The 13,689-nt window shown below is 51.7% G+C and overlaps 1 protein-coding gene across 1 annotated transcript in view; it reads right to left on the bottom strand.

Moving 5' to 3' along the window:
- Positions 1 to 2,158: 2,158 nt before the first annotated feature.
- Positions 2,159 to 13,689, bottom strand: part of ARF3 (ADP-ribosylation factor 3) — a 17,435-nt gene continuing 5,904 nt past the window's right edge. Inside the window, exons 2-5 of the mRNA XM_004692792.2 lie at positions 6,664 to 6,902; positions 5,739 to 5,849; positions 5,400 to 5,524; positions 2,159 to 4,888 (exon numbers count right to left, since the gene is read on the bottom strand). Of these exons, the coding sequence (XP_004692849.1) occupies positions 4,727 to 4,888; positions 5,400 to 5,524; positions 5,739 to 5,849; positions 6,664 to 6,811 (546 nt within the window). The 5' untranslated portion in view covers positions 6,812 to 6,902 and the 3' untranslated portion in view covers positions 2,159 to 4,726. The remainder of the gene's footprint in view (positions 4,889 to 5,399; positions 5,525 to 5,738; positions 5,850 to 6,663; positions 6,903 to 13,689) is intronic.

Genomic DNA, 13,689 nt, shown 5'->3' with positions numbered 1-13,689 from the left:
CTAGTTCCTCCCCAGCCATCGCTACCCCGCATGGTGCACCCCTAGTTCCTCCCCAGCCATCGCTACCCCGCATGGTGCACCCCTAGTTCCTCCCCGCATGGTACAAGTGGCCATCCCGAAGCATCCAGACCCTCCCAGAGGCGCATCTCCAGGCCTCGCCTTCCGGACAGAGGTTTGATACTATTCTTAGAACGTGTCTGGAAACATGAAAGGTTCACCGTTGGTATGTTTAAGTTTCTGCTCTGACCAAACTAGACACCTGAATGGAGGCAGTTGAGTCCCCAGAGCCCTCAGGCCAGATACCTCCTGCCTGACAAACTAATACACATCTGCACTCGCTCTTCTTGTCACTGCCCCACACTCTGGAATGAAAGGGACCGCTTTTTACCCCACCCCACCTGGCAACCCAAGGCCTTCTACTGGCTTTCTCGAGACTCCCTGTGGAAGCTCCCCTGCCCAGGTCTTCTGCCATGACTAAGACACGACTAAAGAGCTATCTGCATTCTGGACAGATGGAACTGCTGTCTGTCCTACGAGCTGGGTCTAAGCGTTTACCTTCCAGCTCGTGTCCCTTCATTCACCTGTCTCCTAAAGACAAGCCGGATGGTTTAAGCAGTCACCACAAGAGGGCTCCCTCTGCCTCTTCCTGCCTTTCTAAACTGAGGTCTGGGGCCCTCCCTGGTGGCACAACTGGTTAAAGTGCTAGGAAGCTACTGCAGCCCCTTTAGCACCCCGGCCCAGAGGTGACCCACAAGGTGCAGCAGACCTCTCCTGACCTGCCCCCTGCTCCCCTCAGCAGTGTATCTCAGTGGATCCGCCTGCTCCGCTCCCCACTCTGTCTCTGGTGAATCCTCTCACCACCCTTGCACCTCTGGCCTGTACCCCAGTTCTGTATGCATAAATAAATCTTTTTTTAAAAGTAAATAACCTGAGGACTAAGGGTCAGAGGGGACTAGGTTGTTCATGGATTGAAAGTCCACCACCCCCACCCCACACACACCTACAATTCTGCTCAAGTCTTTATCACTATCTTATGAGAGGCTGTAGCTCTAGAAGGTGCCTATTTATTAGTAGGTAACAGGTAATAAAGCACTTGAGAAAGATGCTCCTAACTCATCAGGAGCGTCAGTCACCAAGCAGGACATTTTAAGGAGCCTAGAAGAAAAGTGTTACCTGATGTCTGAGGGCTAAGTGGGAAATATTCAAGGTTTATGGGCGTGATTAAAGCGATGTCTGGTGGGAGTAGTTTAAGGGTTTCACAGCAGCCAGGGGTCTTGAGAGTGACGGCCTATAAAGAACAAAAGAGGGGCTGAGAAGGAAAATAAGCAGGGAAGGCAGCAAACGGCACCGCCCACACTGGCACCCAGGGCTCTTCCTCTCCAATGCCAGCTCCTGTGCCTTACCACACCGGGCACTAAGACCTCAGTCCTCACAGCCTAATAAAGAGCTGAGTGCGGAGGCCCCACCTGGCTCACCTAGACCTCAGTGCCCCACAGCTGGCACCACACCTGTCTTGCCTGGAGTCAGGCCGGAGCAGCAGGAACAGAGGAGTGGTGGGAGTGGGTAGGGAGGGATGAAGACTGAGAACAGGTGTCTTCTCCAGGGCATCTGTGGCAACTCTGGGTGAGGCGTGGCGTCCCGCAGCTGAAGCAGAAGTGATGCCGAGCCATCCGTGGACGGTGGGCTGAGCTTATACCACGTTACCTCGCAGGCTGCTCAGCCGCGGAAGGCCAGAACTGGATGGGGGGGGGGGGCGGTGAAGTCCCACATATGGCCAAGGGGACCCTGTTCCAAGCAGAAGCACCTCAGGCGCAGGGCTGGCCGGGGTCCTCCAGCCACTGAAGTCCCTAACGTCTATCAGCAGGTGATGAATACGGCCACCTTCAGAGTTAAACCCTCCAGAATGAGAGGAACAAAGACACGAAGCCCGAAAAGAGTCTGGTGCCCAGTTGGTCTAGCTCCCTTGGGCTGGGACGGGAAGAAGCGAGCAGCATGGAGGTCCCCGTAACTGTAACTCCTCCCCCAGCCAGGTGTGCCCTTCGCCCCCATGCTGAGAGAAGGCGCAGTCTGGACTGGAGGAGTGGTGGGAGCAGAGCTGCCCTACCAGGAAAACCACCGTCCGTCCGTGGCTGCTGCCCACAAGGATGAAGGTCTGCTCCAGAGCTGATAAAACAAGTTTAATTTCCAACCAGGGTCACAGTCATTGCGTATCCCACATTTTGAGCAAGGAGAGAGAAGGTGGGTTATTAAACATATACAGTCTACATTCCAGAGGAGAAAAAAGAAGAGAAAAACCAGTTCAGAACTGCAGTTACCACTACATCACCACAAATAAACTCGGGGGGGGGGGGGCGGGAGAGAGGGGAAGTCCCCAGGGAGAAGAAAGTCTGGAACAAAAGAAAGCATAAAGTTAAACTTACCAGAGGAGAGTCAGGGCAGGGGTGGACAGAATGGAATGGACACCCAGTCCCAAGAGCTTTCAGAGGAGTGGGAGTGTGGAAAGGCCCACCCGCCAGGAGACGGGTGCCCAGGCCGCTCGCTGCCCTGCTGGGCAACTTCAAGCAGCAGAGGCAAGCTCTGCCGCAGCACCCCACTTCCTCTGCCCCAAGGCCCCCAGAACCAGGTGGGGTGGGCCTGGAATGCAGACTGGCATCTAACTACAGAGAGCCAGAGAGGGGCTAAGGCAGGAGAAGAGGCAAAACCATCCCCACCCGCAGAGAGCAGGGAGCCCCGCATAGGAGCAAACAAGGTAAGGAGCGACAGGGCACTGGAGGAGTCCAGAGGCGAGGGAGAGTTGGGGAGGAGAGGCAACAGGAGCCGGAACAAAAAAAGTCGTTGAGACAGAGACAAGGAAAAATGGGGAAGGAAGCATCTGTGGGGTCAGGGAGTGAATGAACACACCATAAAATGAAACAGAAGCTCCAGCAACCCACCCCCGCCCCCCGGCCCAGTCACCACACACACACACATACACACGAAGGCCTAGAGAGCAGCGCCCTGCACACGCCTGCTGCACCTTGGGTAAGTAACACAGCACTGAGGAACTGGCACTGAGGACACCCTTGGAACCCCTTTCACAGTTCATTCTGGGGTGGGGTGGGGGATTTATTGTTCTGCCTGTTGTTGAAATGGTGGCAGGAAGCCTGGTCCCTTGGGGTGGGGTTTGGGGCAGCCCTTCGGGGAAGGGGGCTCTCAGCCATGCTGTGGGGGTCCTGGCTCCTGACCTCAGCAGAAAGGTTCTAAGCGGCTGTCTTGGAGCTCAGGCGCAGCCAGCACACACAGGAGCCCACAGAAAAGCCGGGCTTCACAGAAACTGCGGTCAGGACCCAGGCCAGGACCCCAGGGGCAGCGCCCCCTGCAGGCAGAGAGACACAGTAGCAGCAGTTTCTAAACCACACACTAACGGAGGCCCCAGAGACCACTGCATCAAGCAGCACCAATAACCACTTCCGAGTTGTTTCCTTCACGCTAAGCCTCAGCTCCATTCACGGGACGTGGAGAAGAGGACGGGCAAGCTGCTGGGAAGGAGCGAAGAGAGATGGCAGGGTGGTCTGAGGGTCTGAAAACCGAATAGAAAATACTCATCCTTCAGCATATCCTGAACTAGAAAAAGAGAAATGGGGAATAGGGGGATTGCTACTGAGGTTTGTTATGTCACCCCCACTCCCACACTCCCACTAAACCACCCACCCAGGCTTGGGACTACCAGGCTGAGGGAACTCTGACAAAGGTCAGGTGACCAGAAGGCTGGGGGGAGGGAGGGAGCGTGGGAAGGCAGGAGTACGAGTGATCACTGAATAACGAGAGGATGAAGACCAAAACCTGAGGCCCCCCACCCTGCCCTCACCAAGGTCTTGAGGTTGCTAGCCACCTCCCCCCAAAGCAGCTGAGGAAGAGCTCCACAGACGTGGGGGAGGAGCAGTTGAACACTCGGACGGTTAAGAGTGGGTTCCCCTCTTGGGAGAAGGCAAGATGACATCTCCTTGGGAACAATCACCAAGAGACAAATGCCACCCCACTGCCACAAGCAGGGTAGGGAGCAGGATACGGGCAAAATGGCAATGGAAAATCCGCACCTGTCCTTCCAGCCCGGAAAGCCCCTCAGGAAGGAGAGGAACCAGTGCAAAACTATGGCCACCTTCTTCCCTCCACCTGCCTGACCTGTCATCAGCGAGGGGGGACAGCCGAAGGGCTAGGTGGGCAAAGACCTGGCTCCGAGCCTGAGCTGCATGCCACCCCTCCTCTCCTGGCCCCCATGTGTCTCTCTATACACGTATGTACACGCCACACATGCACGCCCACAGAGGCCCGTGCAGCTTCCATGGAGAACAGGAGAAGGTGCCGAGGGAAAGGGAGGGGGGCAGAGGAGAGGGCCTGCGCGGAGAGGGAAGGGCGCGGCAGCCAGAGCCAAATGAGGCAGGCGGAGAGAACACCCCTCCCTGCCTCCCAAGCCCCAGAACATGGGGGCGGCACCCCACGAAACCATAACAACCTTGTTTTTGTTTTAAATCTGGTAAATTGGAATGATTCATCATCAGGACAGCAACTGGGGACTGGTCATGTTGGTGAACAGGAAAGAAGAGGGAGCGGGAGGAAAGGCTCTTGCTGGGCATGGGACGCGGCATCCAGGCCCTGGCCACACTGACAACAGGAGAGGGGGAGGGCTGGGGCAGGGAAACATGGGTGTGTCAGGGATGGGGCGGTGCTCGGAGAGGTGGCCTGGCTCTCACTTCTTGTTTTTGAGCTGATTGGCCAGCCAGTCCAGGCCTTCATACAGCCCGTCCCCGCTGGTGGCACAGGTGGCCTGAATGTACCAGTTGCGGTGACGCAGGGAGTGCAGGCCCAGCTTGTCTGTGATCTCAGCAGCGTTCATAGCGTTGGGCAAATCCTGGAGCACAGGGAGAGGCACAGAAAGGAAGCTCAGGGTCTCCGAAAGGCTTCTAGAGTCCCCAGCCACCAGACAGCTACGCAGCTGTGGCCTCTCCTGCTCCTTCACGGAGGAGCCCAGGAGGAGCCCAGGACAAGACCGCGAGGAGCTGCTTTGGAGCTCGTCCTCCCAGCACCCCAGACCCAAGGCGCTCGTGGTCACTCCATAGGGAGCCGGAAACCAAATCTGGGCTTGGTAGGAAAGCGAGAGGTGATGCAGACTGAGCAGAGAATCGAGTCTGTCTCACCACAGGAATGAGGGGCGTCCCACGAAAGTAGACAGCCGGGCAGACGAAGGATCCGCAGTGAAGCAAGCTGCGCGGCGACCAGAGTCGTGCATAAAGCGCACTAATCCGTGTCCCAGTCTCCACAGCTGGCAGCCTGGTCTCAGGCCTCCCACACCAGGAGCCCCGGGCCATGGGTTCCACAGCGGGTTGCCCTCTCTCAAATTCAGGGGCAGGGAAAAGTCTCACCTGTTTGTTTGCAAAAACCAGGAGCACAGCATCCCGAAGTTCATCCTCTGCCAGCATCCTCATCAGCTCCTCCCGGGCCTCATTGACTCGCTCCCGATCATTGCTGTCAACCACAAATATCAACCCTAGGCGAGAGAGCAGAGTGTTCAGAGGTGACAAGTGAGCTTCCTCCCCCACCACCAAAAGACAGACCCCCTCGCCCTCCCCTCCGAACACCGCCCCCATCCCTCCCCTCGCGGGCCTCAGCAGTAGCCTGGGGGCCCATAACCAGGAATGACAGCGGCGCTCTCAGTTCACACCAGCCAGCCGTGCCAACACCCGGCGATGCACATTCCGTACCTTGGGTGTTCTGGAAGTAGTGTCTCCAGAGAGGTCGAATCTTGTCCTGGCCACCCACGTCCCAAACTGTGAAGCTGATGTTCTTGTACTCCACTGTCTCCACATTGAACCCTTTGGGGAAAATACAGGTTCTGGCCACTTGATCTCAAATACCACATTTATAAATGAGGCCCCAGCGGGTTCCTTTCTACTTCTCCCACTTTGGGCCATGATCCCAGCAAGGGAAAGACTAAGACCTGGTGTCCCTTGATCCAGGAGCCTGAAGTTAAAACAACAACAAAACCCCTAAGAGAAGGGGGAGAGCATGAGACTGGCCAGTCGGGAGGTTCACAGTAGCCTGGGAAACGTGAGTCAACTCTCCCCACCCACCCCCTCAGTTTCTGGATCTCCCTGCTACAAGAAATGACTCAGCCCCGCTCCTGTACCTTGACCAACAGAGCCTACCTCCCCTAAGAAGTAGGGCCTGCAAGGCAGAGTGAAGAAAAAGCACGCAGCTATCGCCTGGAGCCCCAAATGCAGAAGCAGCTGCAGATGATGATCTGGAGCCCCATCTACGCGGCCACGCTCCCTCCCACAGGCAGGTCTTAACCAGGATCGGGGCCACCGAGGATCTAAACTGAAGCAATCCCAACCCTCTGGCAGGAACATCAAAGCCCTTCACCTGCTTTCCAAACAACACAGAGAACAAACTAGCTCAGCGCTTGAGGGCAGCTGCTGAATGCCAGGCTGTGGAAGTTCCCCATCAGAGGGCTGGGGTAGGTGGGCAAACGGCAGCCCCAGCACCTGCCGCCAAGCTATACCGCCCTCCTGCCGAGCCCCACAAACTGCATGGACCTGCCGGGGGAGGAGAGGCCAGAGGGAAGCACAGGAAAGGGCCCCTGCCTGGCAACTGGCATGGAAGTCGACCTCCACGCTGTGCCCTTACCAATGGTAGGGATGGTGGTGACGATCTCCCCCAGTTTCAGCTTATACAGGATGGTGGTCTTCCCTGCAGCATCGAGGCCCACCATTAGGATGCGCATCTCCTTCTTCCCAATCAGGCTCTTGAGAAGGTTTCCAAAGATATTACCCATGATCACAGCAGCTGCTCTTGTGAGGACAGGAGGGCTCAAGAGGCAGTGGCAGTCTGGTGTTAGCCTGGTCCTAGGGATGGAGGACTTGATCCTGGACAGAGAAACGTAAAGCTTCACTACCACTGTCTGCTTATGAGACCTCATGTTAAATGAAATTGCCAAAGTCATGAGAAACTGAGGGCCTGAGGGGACGATGAAGATCAAAGCCCACTCAGACATGTCTTGGGCCCTTGGGAGCTGTGGAGTGATCCATCAAGTTCCCCAGTATCAGTCAGCCACCAGTGTGACTTGGGCGAGTTATTTTACCTGTCCCTATCTGCACCTGAAAATGGAGGGAGAGGGGTCCAAGCAGATGATCTCCAAAGTCCCTTCAGTTCTGACACTTTATACTACACCCCAGGGCACTGCACGATCATCAATGCCCCTCCCTCCCCCAACCCTACCCTGAGACTCCTGGAAAGGGTGGGAAAGGAGGGAGTGGAATGAGGAGTGGCTCTTTGTGACTCCTGACAAAGTTCAGGCTTGCCAGGTTCCCAAGGTTTATGCTCTATGCTCTAAAATGGAGATTCTACTTCTTCCCATCCTGTATTTCTGCGATCTCACCTTCTACTACCCACCAAAATGAATGAGGCAGAAACAAGGAAGCAGCAATCCTAAAAGCAGCTGATCCTTTCTACCCTATGAAACACCGGCTGCTAGAGCTGTGCCCTGTTCACGCTACACACCGAGAGATGGGAGATGCGGTGGGGAGTGGCCTACCCCTCGTTTTTCAGGCACTTAAATTCTGGGCTCACGGTGGCCAATTCAAAGGCAGCTGCTCACATGGTTGGCTGCAATGAGGCAGTCATCTTATCCCTGCCTCTTCCAGGCCTCCACCCCCAGTCTGTTCTCCACACAGCAGCCACGATGATTTTACATCAAAATCAGGGCCTCCCTGGTGGCAGGGGTTAACACAGCACTATTAAGCTACCGGCAGCGACTACAGCAGTTTGATGCCCAGCCAGGGAGGTGCCCTACCTGGCACAGCAGATCTCTCCTGTCTTGCCTGCTGCCCACTCGGCACTGTTTTTATTGATCTGTCTGTTCTGCTCCCTACTCTTGTCTCTGGTGAACCTTCATATCCCCTGCACCTCTGGCCTGTACCCCAGTTCTTGTGTGCAAAAATAATCTTTTAAAAAGTCCAAAATCAGTGCATGTTGTTTCTCTCTACAAACCTGCTCTTGGCCTCGTAGCTCCCATTCAGTACACCCCAAAGCCACATCGGGGGCTGCATGACCTGCAAACCCCCTGCCTCTCAGCAGACCACTCTCCCCTCCATGCTAATCCCCCTAACACCGTCCTGCCTCGAAGCTTCGGCACTTGCTGTCCACTCTGCCTAGAGCGCTGCTCTCAGGTCACCTTCCTGGGCTGCCTCGCTGCCTTCATGTCACCTCACCGGAGGCTCCATACCCAGCTACAAAACACACACCACCACCACCCTACCCCACCTATTCCACTTTACTTTTCTGCACGGCACTTTGCGTACTTGGCTTTGGCAGTATTGTTTTACTCCTCCCTCTGTAACGTCAGCTCCTTACCTATTTCATTCATAGCTATATTCCAGTTATTTAACTGGACTAATTCCCAGGGTCTCTACTGACCTCACTAGACCTCACTCAGGTTGGTCATTGTGCTGATGCAAGACAGGCACTCAACAGACACCTGCTGAGCAGCAGGATCCGTAAAAAGCACTAAGTACTGCAAAGGTGCCTACCCTAGGCGTTGCCCCCATAAATATCACAGTCGGTCATTCCCGCTCTCTTCCCCTCCGTTCTCTATGGCATAGGTCAGCCACAGAAAGGCATCTTTGAAACAACAATGAGATGGGGGTTCAGAATTGCCTGTGCCAGTCAGTTCTCTGTGCCTGCAGGACACGTGTCAGCGGGCAGCTTATTCAGCAGTCACCATATGCCAGTTACTGGCATTCTCTATAGCGTCTGGGAACCAGACACACACCCCAAACCCAGCAGGCAAAGGACCAGGTCAAGACAGAGTGCACCCGAACCCACGATGTGAAAGGTGGATGGGGAGGAATTCTCTCTTCACGCTAAAGTATGGGGGTCTGGTGGGAGCTTAACTGTTTTCTCAAAAACTACTTCAGATTTGTTTTCTCCTACTCCCCTCAGTTTGCAGCAAATTCCAGAATCATACAAAGAAGCCAGATCAACAGCCCCTGGAGACCAAAGTACTAGTTTGTCCAAAACCCAGAAACAATGAGTGCTTATGGAGTGTTTCATCTTCAAAGGCCTCCCCAGACATCCACTAATGAGCCAGGCGTGGTGCTTCCTGGGTTCCCCAGATGGGCCCTGCCCTGACCCAGAGGGCTCACACCCCAGGGAGAGGACCTGGCTCAACCTTCAGAATCAACTTCAGTCAAGTCACCCACTAACCAGCCTCCCTGCCCAGCCTGCTTCAACCCACCCAGGCAGATCCCCAAAGATTCCCCGCAGCAGGAGGGTACCTGCCCAGCCAGCAAGGACAGACCTCACGAAACTTGGTGGCCAGACATCTGATTCTGCTACTGCCACCTCCAGAAATGTAAACCTTTCTCCAAGCCGCCTTAGTTTTTTTTGTTCTTACTGTGTTCCTCCTTTCAGTTCCAGATTAAGACTCTGCTTTAAAGGTCAGGTAGTAGGCTTTGGCCCATATTCTGAATTTAGTTACCGGCTATCCTCCATGGCTGGAACTATTACTGACTAAATGATTAGCAACTTTTGAGTACAGCGGAGGCTGACCAAGTCCCTACCGCAAAACATACACTGTCCTTTGGTTCGCTTTGCTGTCACGTGGATCAAGTTCAGGATCAAGTTAGTCCCAGTAGTACACTCACCTCTACCACCTGGCAAGGCGAATTAAGGCGCCTGAGCAAAGCAGGGAGCACTTTCTACCTCCTGGAACTCCTTTCTCTTTCATAGGCCTGTTCATTTACTGTTTCCCCAAGTTCCATTCTTCATGGGCAAGGAGTATGCCTTTTTACTGATCTTGGACCTGTCCTCACTCACAGCGCCAAACCCAACCCAGGGGTCAGCTGAGTGCGCCAGCTGAGGCAAGCCTCATCTGAGGATGTCTTCACACCACTTCTTCTGTGCTAGCAGAAAGTGTTTCTATGTAGTGTATAGAGATATCCTGTCCACTGGCCCCTTTCCACACATATCTGACCTGAGAACTGACTCAGAAATACCATGAAAGGATTAGAAGACTAAAATTGGTAGAATTTTCATGTCATTTAATATGCAATAGAAATGAGTGATAATAATTATTCAAGTCGTTATCGTGTGTCACCTGGGTCCTGAAATTAATGCAACAGCACGACTTCTTGAATCTGAAAGAAACTTCATTGCCCATGAGCAATGAAAAGAGCACGCTGGCTTAGTTTGTTTCCTCTACCCCTACCTACTATCAAATAATATGCTGCTCCTACTTCCAGGATGACAGTAATTTTCAGCTTTATGCCATGAGTAGGACTCTTAGTTATATAGCCAATTCTCTTTTCACCACAGAGCATTCCTAGGCCAAAAAAACAAAAAGTTAAACCTGGGTTATTTCCTTACATGCTGTATACTTTTACCACAGATGGCAGTCTACAGACGGGGCAAAATACCAGGGTCCTTTGGGCTAGTGGAAACCAGAAACCAGCAGTTAAAACTGAAGGTGAGTGGCCAATGATGGAAAGTGGAAAAGAGTAAGAGCTCCATTAGCAAAGAGAATTATCTCAACAATATTTTACAGTCACAAACCATGTTAACAATGGCAATAACAATAGAAACTTTAAAAATGTCTTCCAGTACAGTCTGTGTGGGACACTGTGGGAATTCAATCAAGTATGCTGGCTGATTTAAGCCTCATCTGAGGCCATTAACATTGAGAACTAATTACTACCCCCAATCTCACCATCCCACCCACCCACAAGAGATAGGCTGGCCTCTCAGTCATATGGATTTGTGCATACTGCAAAGACACGCATGCTCCAGGCAATTCCAACAGTCACAGCTCAGTCTGCCACATATGCTCCTCCCTCCTACCCACAATTCCAGTGGCTGACTCAGGTACGTCCTAAGGCACCTCTGAGGGGCTCCTGATCTGGTACCACCTCCTCCTCTTCTAAGCTACTTGGACACAGGGAAAAAATACCAGTTTCTCAAACTCTGATGCCAAGCAGGGTCCATTAAAAGCAGCTTTGTTTCCAGACCAATTTCAAATTGAGATATCATTAATAGAGATGCTATTTTTGGCACAAAGGAGCAGACCAATAAAACTTAAGGAAACAAAACCAGGCCTGCCTTGTATTTAGTCTCCCCAGTGCAGTTGGCTTGTAACCTCTATAAACTCTAGGTTTTTCTCTCAAGACAACTGTAACTGGCACACAAAAACGCCGAGATTAGCATCTCAAGGATACCTACTGGACTCAAAGATTTCCAGGAGTCAAGCAATAGTTTCTGATGCTGGCTTCCATCCATTCACTAAACAAGTGCTGAGTATACTCAACTACAGTCACTCCCTTCATGAAACTCAGTCAGTGGAAGACAAAGCGTAGATGACAGAAGATCACAAAAGAGTGTGAGGATAAGAGTGGGATAAGCATATATTATGGGGACACAAAGCTGGAGTAGTTCATCAAGACTGGGGGGATACAAACATGATTCGCGGACATGATGCTCAGCTTACACTTGAGCTGACTTCCGGAGAGAGCAGGAAGTATGAAGAAGGAAGAACAGGTGTAAACATAGACTTGAGCGAGGGTGTGCTTTTTATTAGCCAGTCAGATCCAACTGGGAGATAGGTTATTAGGCTGCAGTGTTAACGAGTGAGTAACAGGAATTGAAGCCGGTGGCAAGATGAGCAGGGGTAGATGGTGAAGAGCTTGAAGGCTACACTGAGGATATGCCAGATGCATACTGCCATTCTGGCAGTTTAAGAAATAAATTGGAAAGGAAGACTGGCTGGAGGCAAAGAGATCACTTGGGAGGTACAGTAATACACACGAGAATTCAAAAGTTAACTAGCGGTTTCAAGAGAGAGGAGAGGACAAATCAGAAACATCTAAATAGCAGAACCCAAAGGACTTAAGGAGTAAATGCAGGAAGGGAGTCAAAGACGATCCCCAGGTTTTTTGATCATGGGTGATTTGTGGCATTTCTTTAAACGGAAACGCAAGAGGAACAGAAGTGAGTGACGACGTATGTTTTTAGGGTAAATGCTGATTTGGAGTTGCTAAGGTATGACGCTCAGGAGAGAAGGCTGGGCTGTGTATCTGCACAGATGGTAACAGACCACGGAGGAACTACGAGCCAACATGGCAGCAGTTACTGGCTGCTTACCCAGAGCCATCCTTCCCTTCTTCTGACAGAGCCACTAATTTGCTCAGAGGTTTGAGTGGAAGGTACGTGCTACCTTCCCCTGCCCTGAAGTAGGAAAACTGGCCAGGCGAAGGGAGGCAGGCAGCCTCTTCCCCTGACCCGTAATGGAGTCATGGTCACGCACTAATTCTGGTGTAGGTCTGCTGGGAGCATCTGGGAAGTTTTCTTTAATCCTAAAGAAAAACATATGGCAATGTTTTCTTGTCTGGCCTTTGGATGTTTGTGTAGGATGACACAGACTCTGAAGCGATCTAGAGATGACAGCGGGACAGACTGAGAACTCCAGGCTGTCAGAACAGAAAAACGGAGAAAACCTGGGTGCATAACTAGCTGGTGAATTAAAGAGAAAAAAATTATAAGAAATTGTTCTAGTCCTCCATTTTTGTGTATGTGTGATAAAATATACATAAAACTTATCATTTTAAGCATTTTTTAGTATATGGCTTGAAGGACATTTACATTGCTATGCCACCATCACCACCAACCACCTCCAGAACCTTTTCATTTTCTCAGAATGAAGCACTGTACCTATTAAACTGTAACCCCATCCCATCTTCCCCCAGACCCTCGAAACCATCATTCTCCTTTCTGTCTCTTCAAATTTGACTAGTCCAGGTACGTCACATGCGCTGAATCATGCATTTGTCCTTTCATGTCTGGCTTATTTCACCTAGATCTCTTGCTAAATGTTCTAATAAATCCTCTTATTGTTGGAATCACAGGTTTCTCTTCTCTCTGCAACTGATACATCCTAAGTAATTTATTTAGGACAAATACATACAGTAAGATAGGAAAAAAGGCTGAAGGCAGAAGCCTGGGGCACATCAACATTTAAAGCTGTTAAAGGGCAGAAATGGAGGCCAGAGAAAAAGCAGCAACCAGAAGAGTAAAAAGAGTGAGACTCATAGAAACTGATAAGGGAAGATTTTTTTTTTTAAGGAAGGAGGGCTAAAGAAAGGTCAAATCAAGGTAAGGTCTGAAAGGTACCTACTAAACTTAACTGCTAATGAATCAATGACTTTGTTGTAAAGTAAAACACATCTATGGAATAGTAGGCCCCACCTAACTCAAGTAGTAGTGTTTAGGTTTAGGGCAGAATAGTCATGCAGTTTCCATTCTAGATTGGAAGAAAAAAAAAAAAAGAGGGGGGGCCTGGAGAAGATGGCTCCAGCAGAGGATTAAGCTAGAGGTCACATGATCAAGTGCAGCCTGACAGACACCTAACCACGTGGGGCCGGTCTGGCTTTTCCTGTGGAAGAGTCAGAACAGAGCATCAAACCTGTTTCAGAAAACAGCCTGTCAAGATAAAGCAGTGACCAATAAAAAACTAATTTATTTCTTTGGAACATTCTGGACACTGGCTTCAAAGCTTTCAGTTTGTGCCTCCCTGGTGATGCTGGGATTAAAGTCTCAGCTATTAAGCTATTAGCAGCCACTACAGGCATAAGTTCGATCCCCAGCCAGGGAGCTGACCCACATGGC

Source organism: Condylura cristata, unplaced genomic scaffold (assembly GCF_000260355.1).
Source record: "Condylura cristata isolate star-nosed mole 26May11 unplaced genomic scaffold, ConCri1.0 scaffold00034, whole genome shotgun sequence".
NCBI lineage: Eukaryota > Metazoa > Chordata > Mammalia > Eulipotyphla > Talpidae > Condylura > Condylura cristata.
The sequence above is the reverse complement of the archived record's forward strand: the minus strand, read 5'-3'. Positions and strand labels throughout refer to the sequence as shown.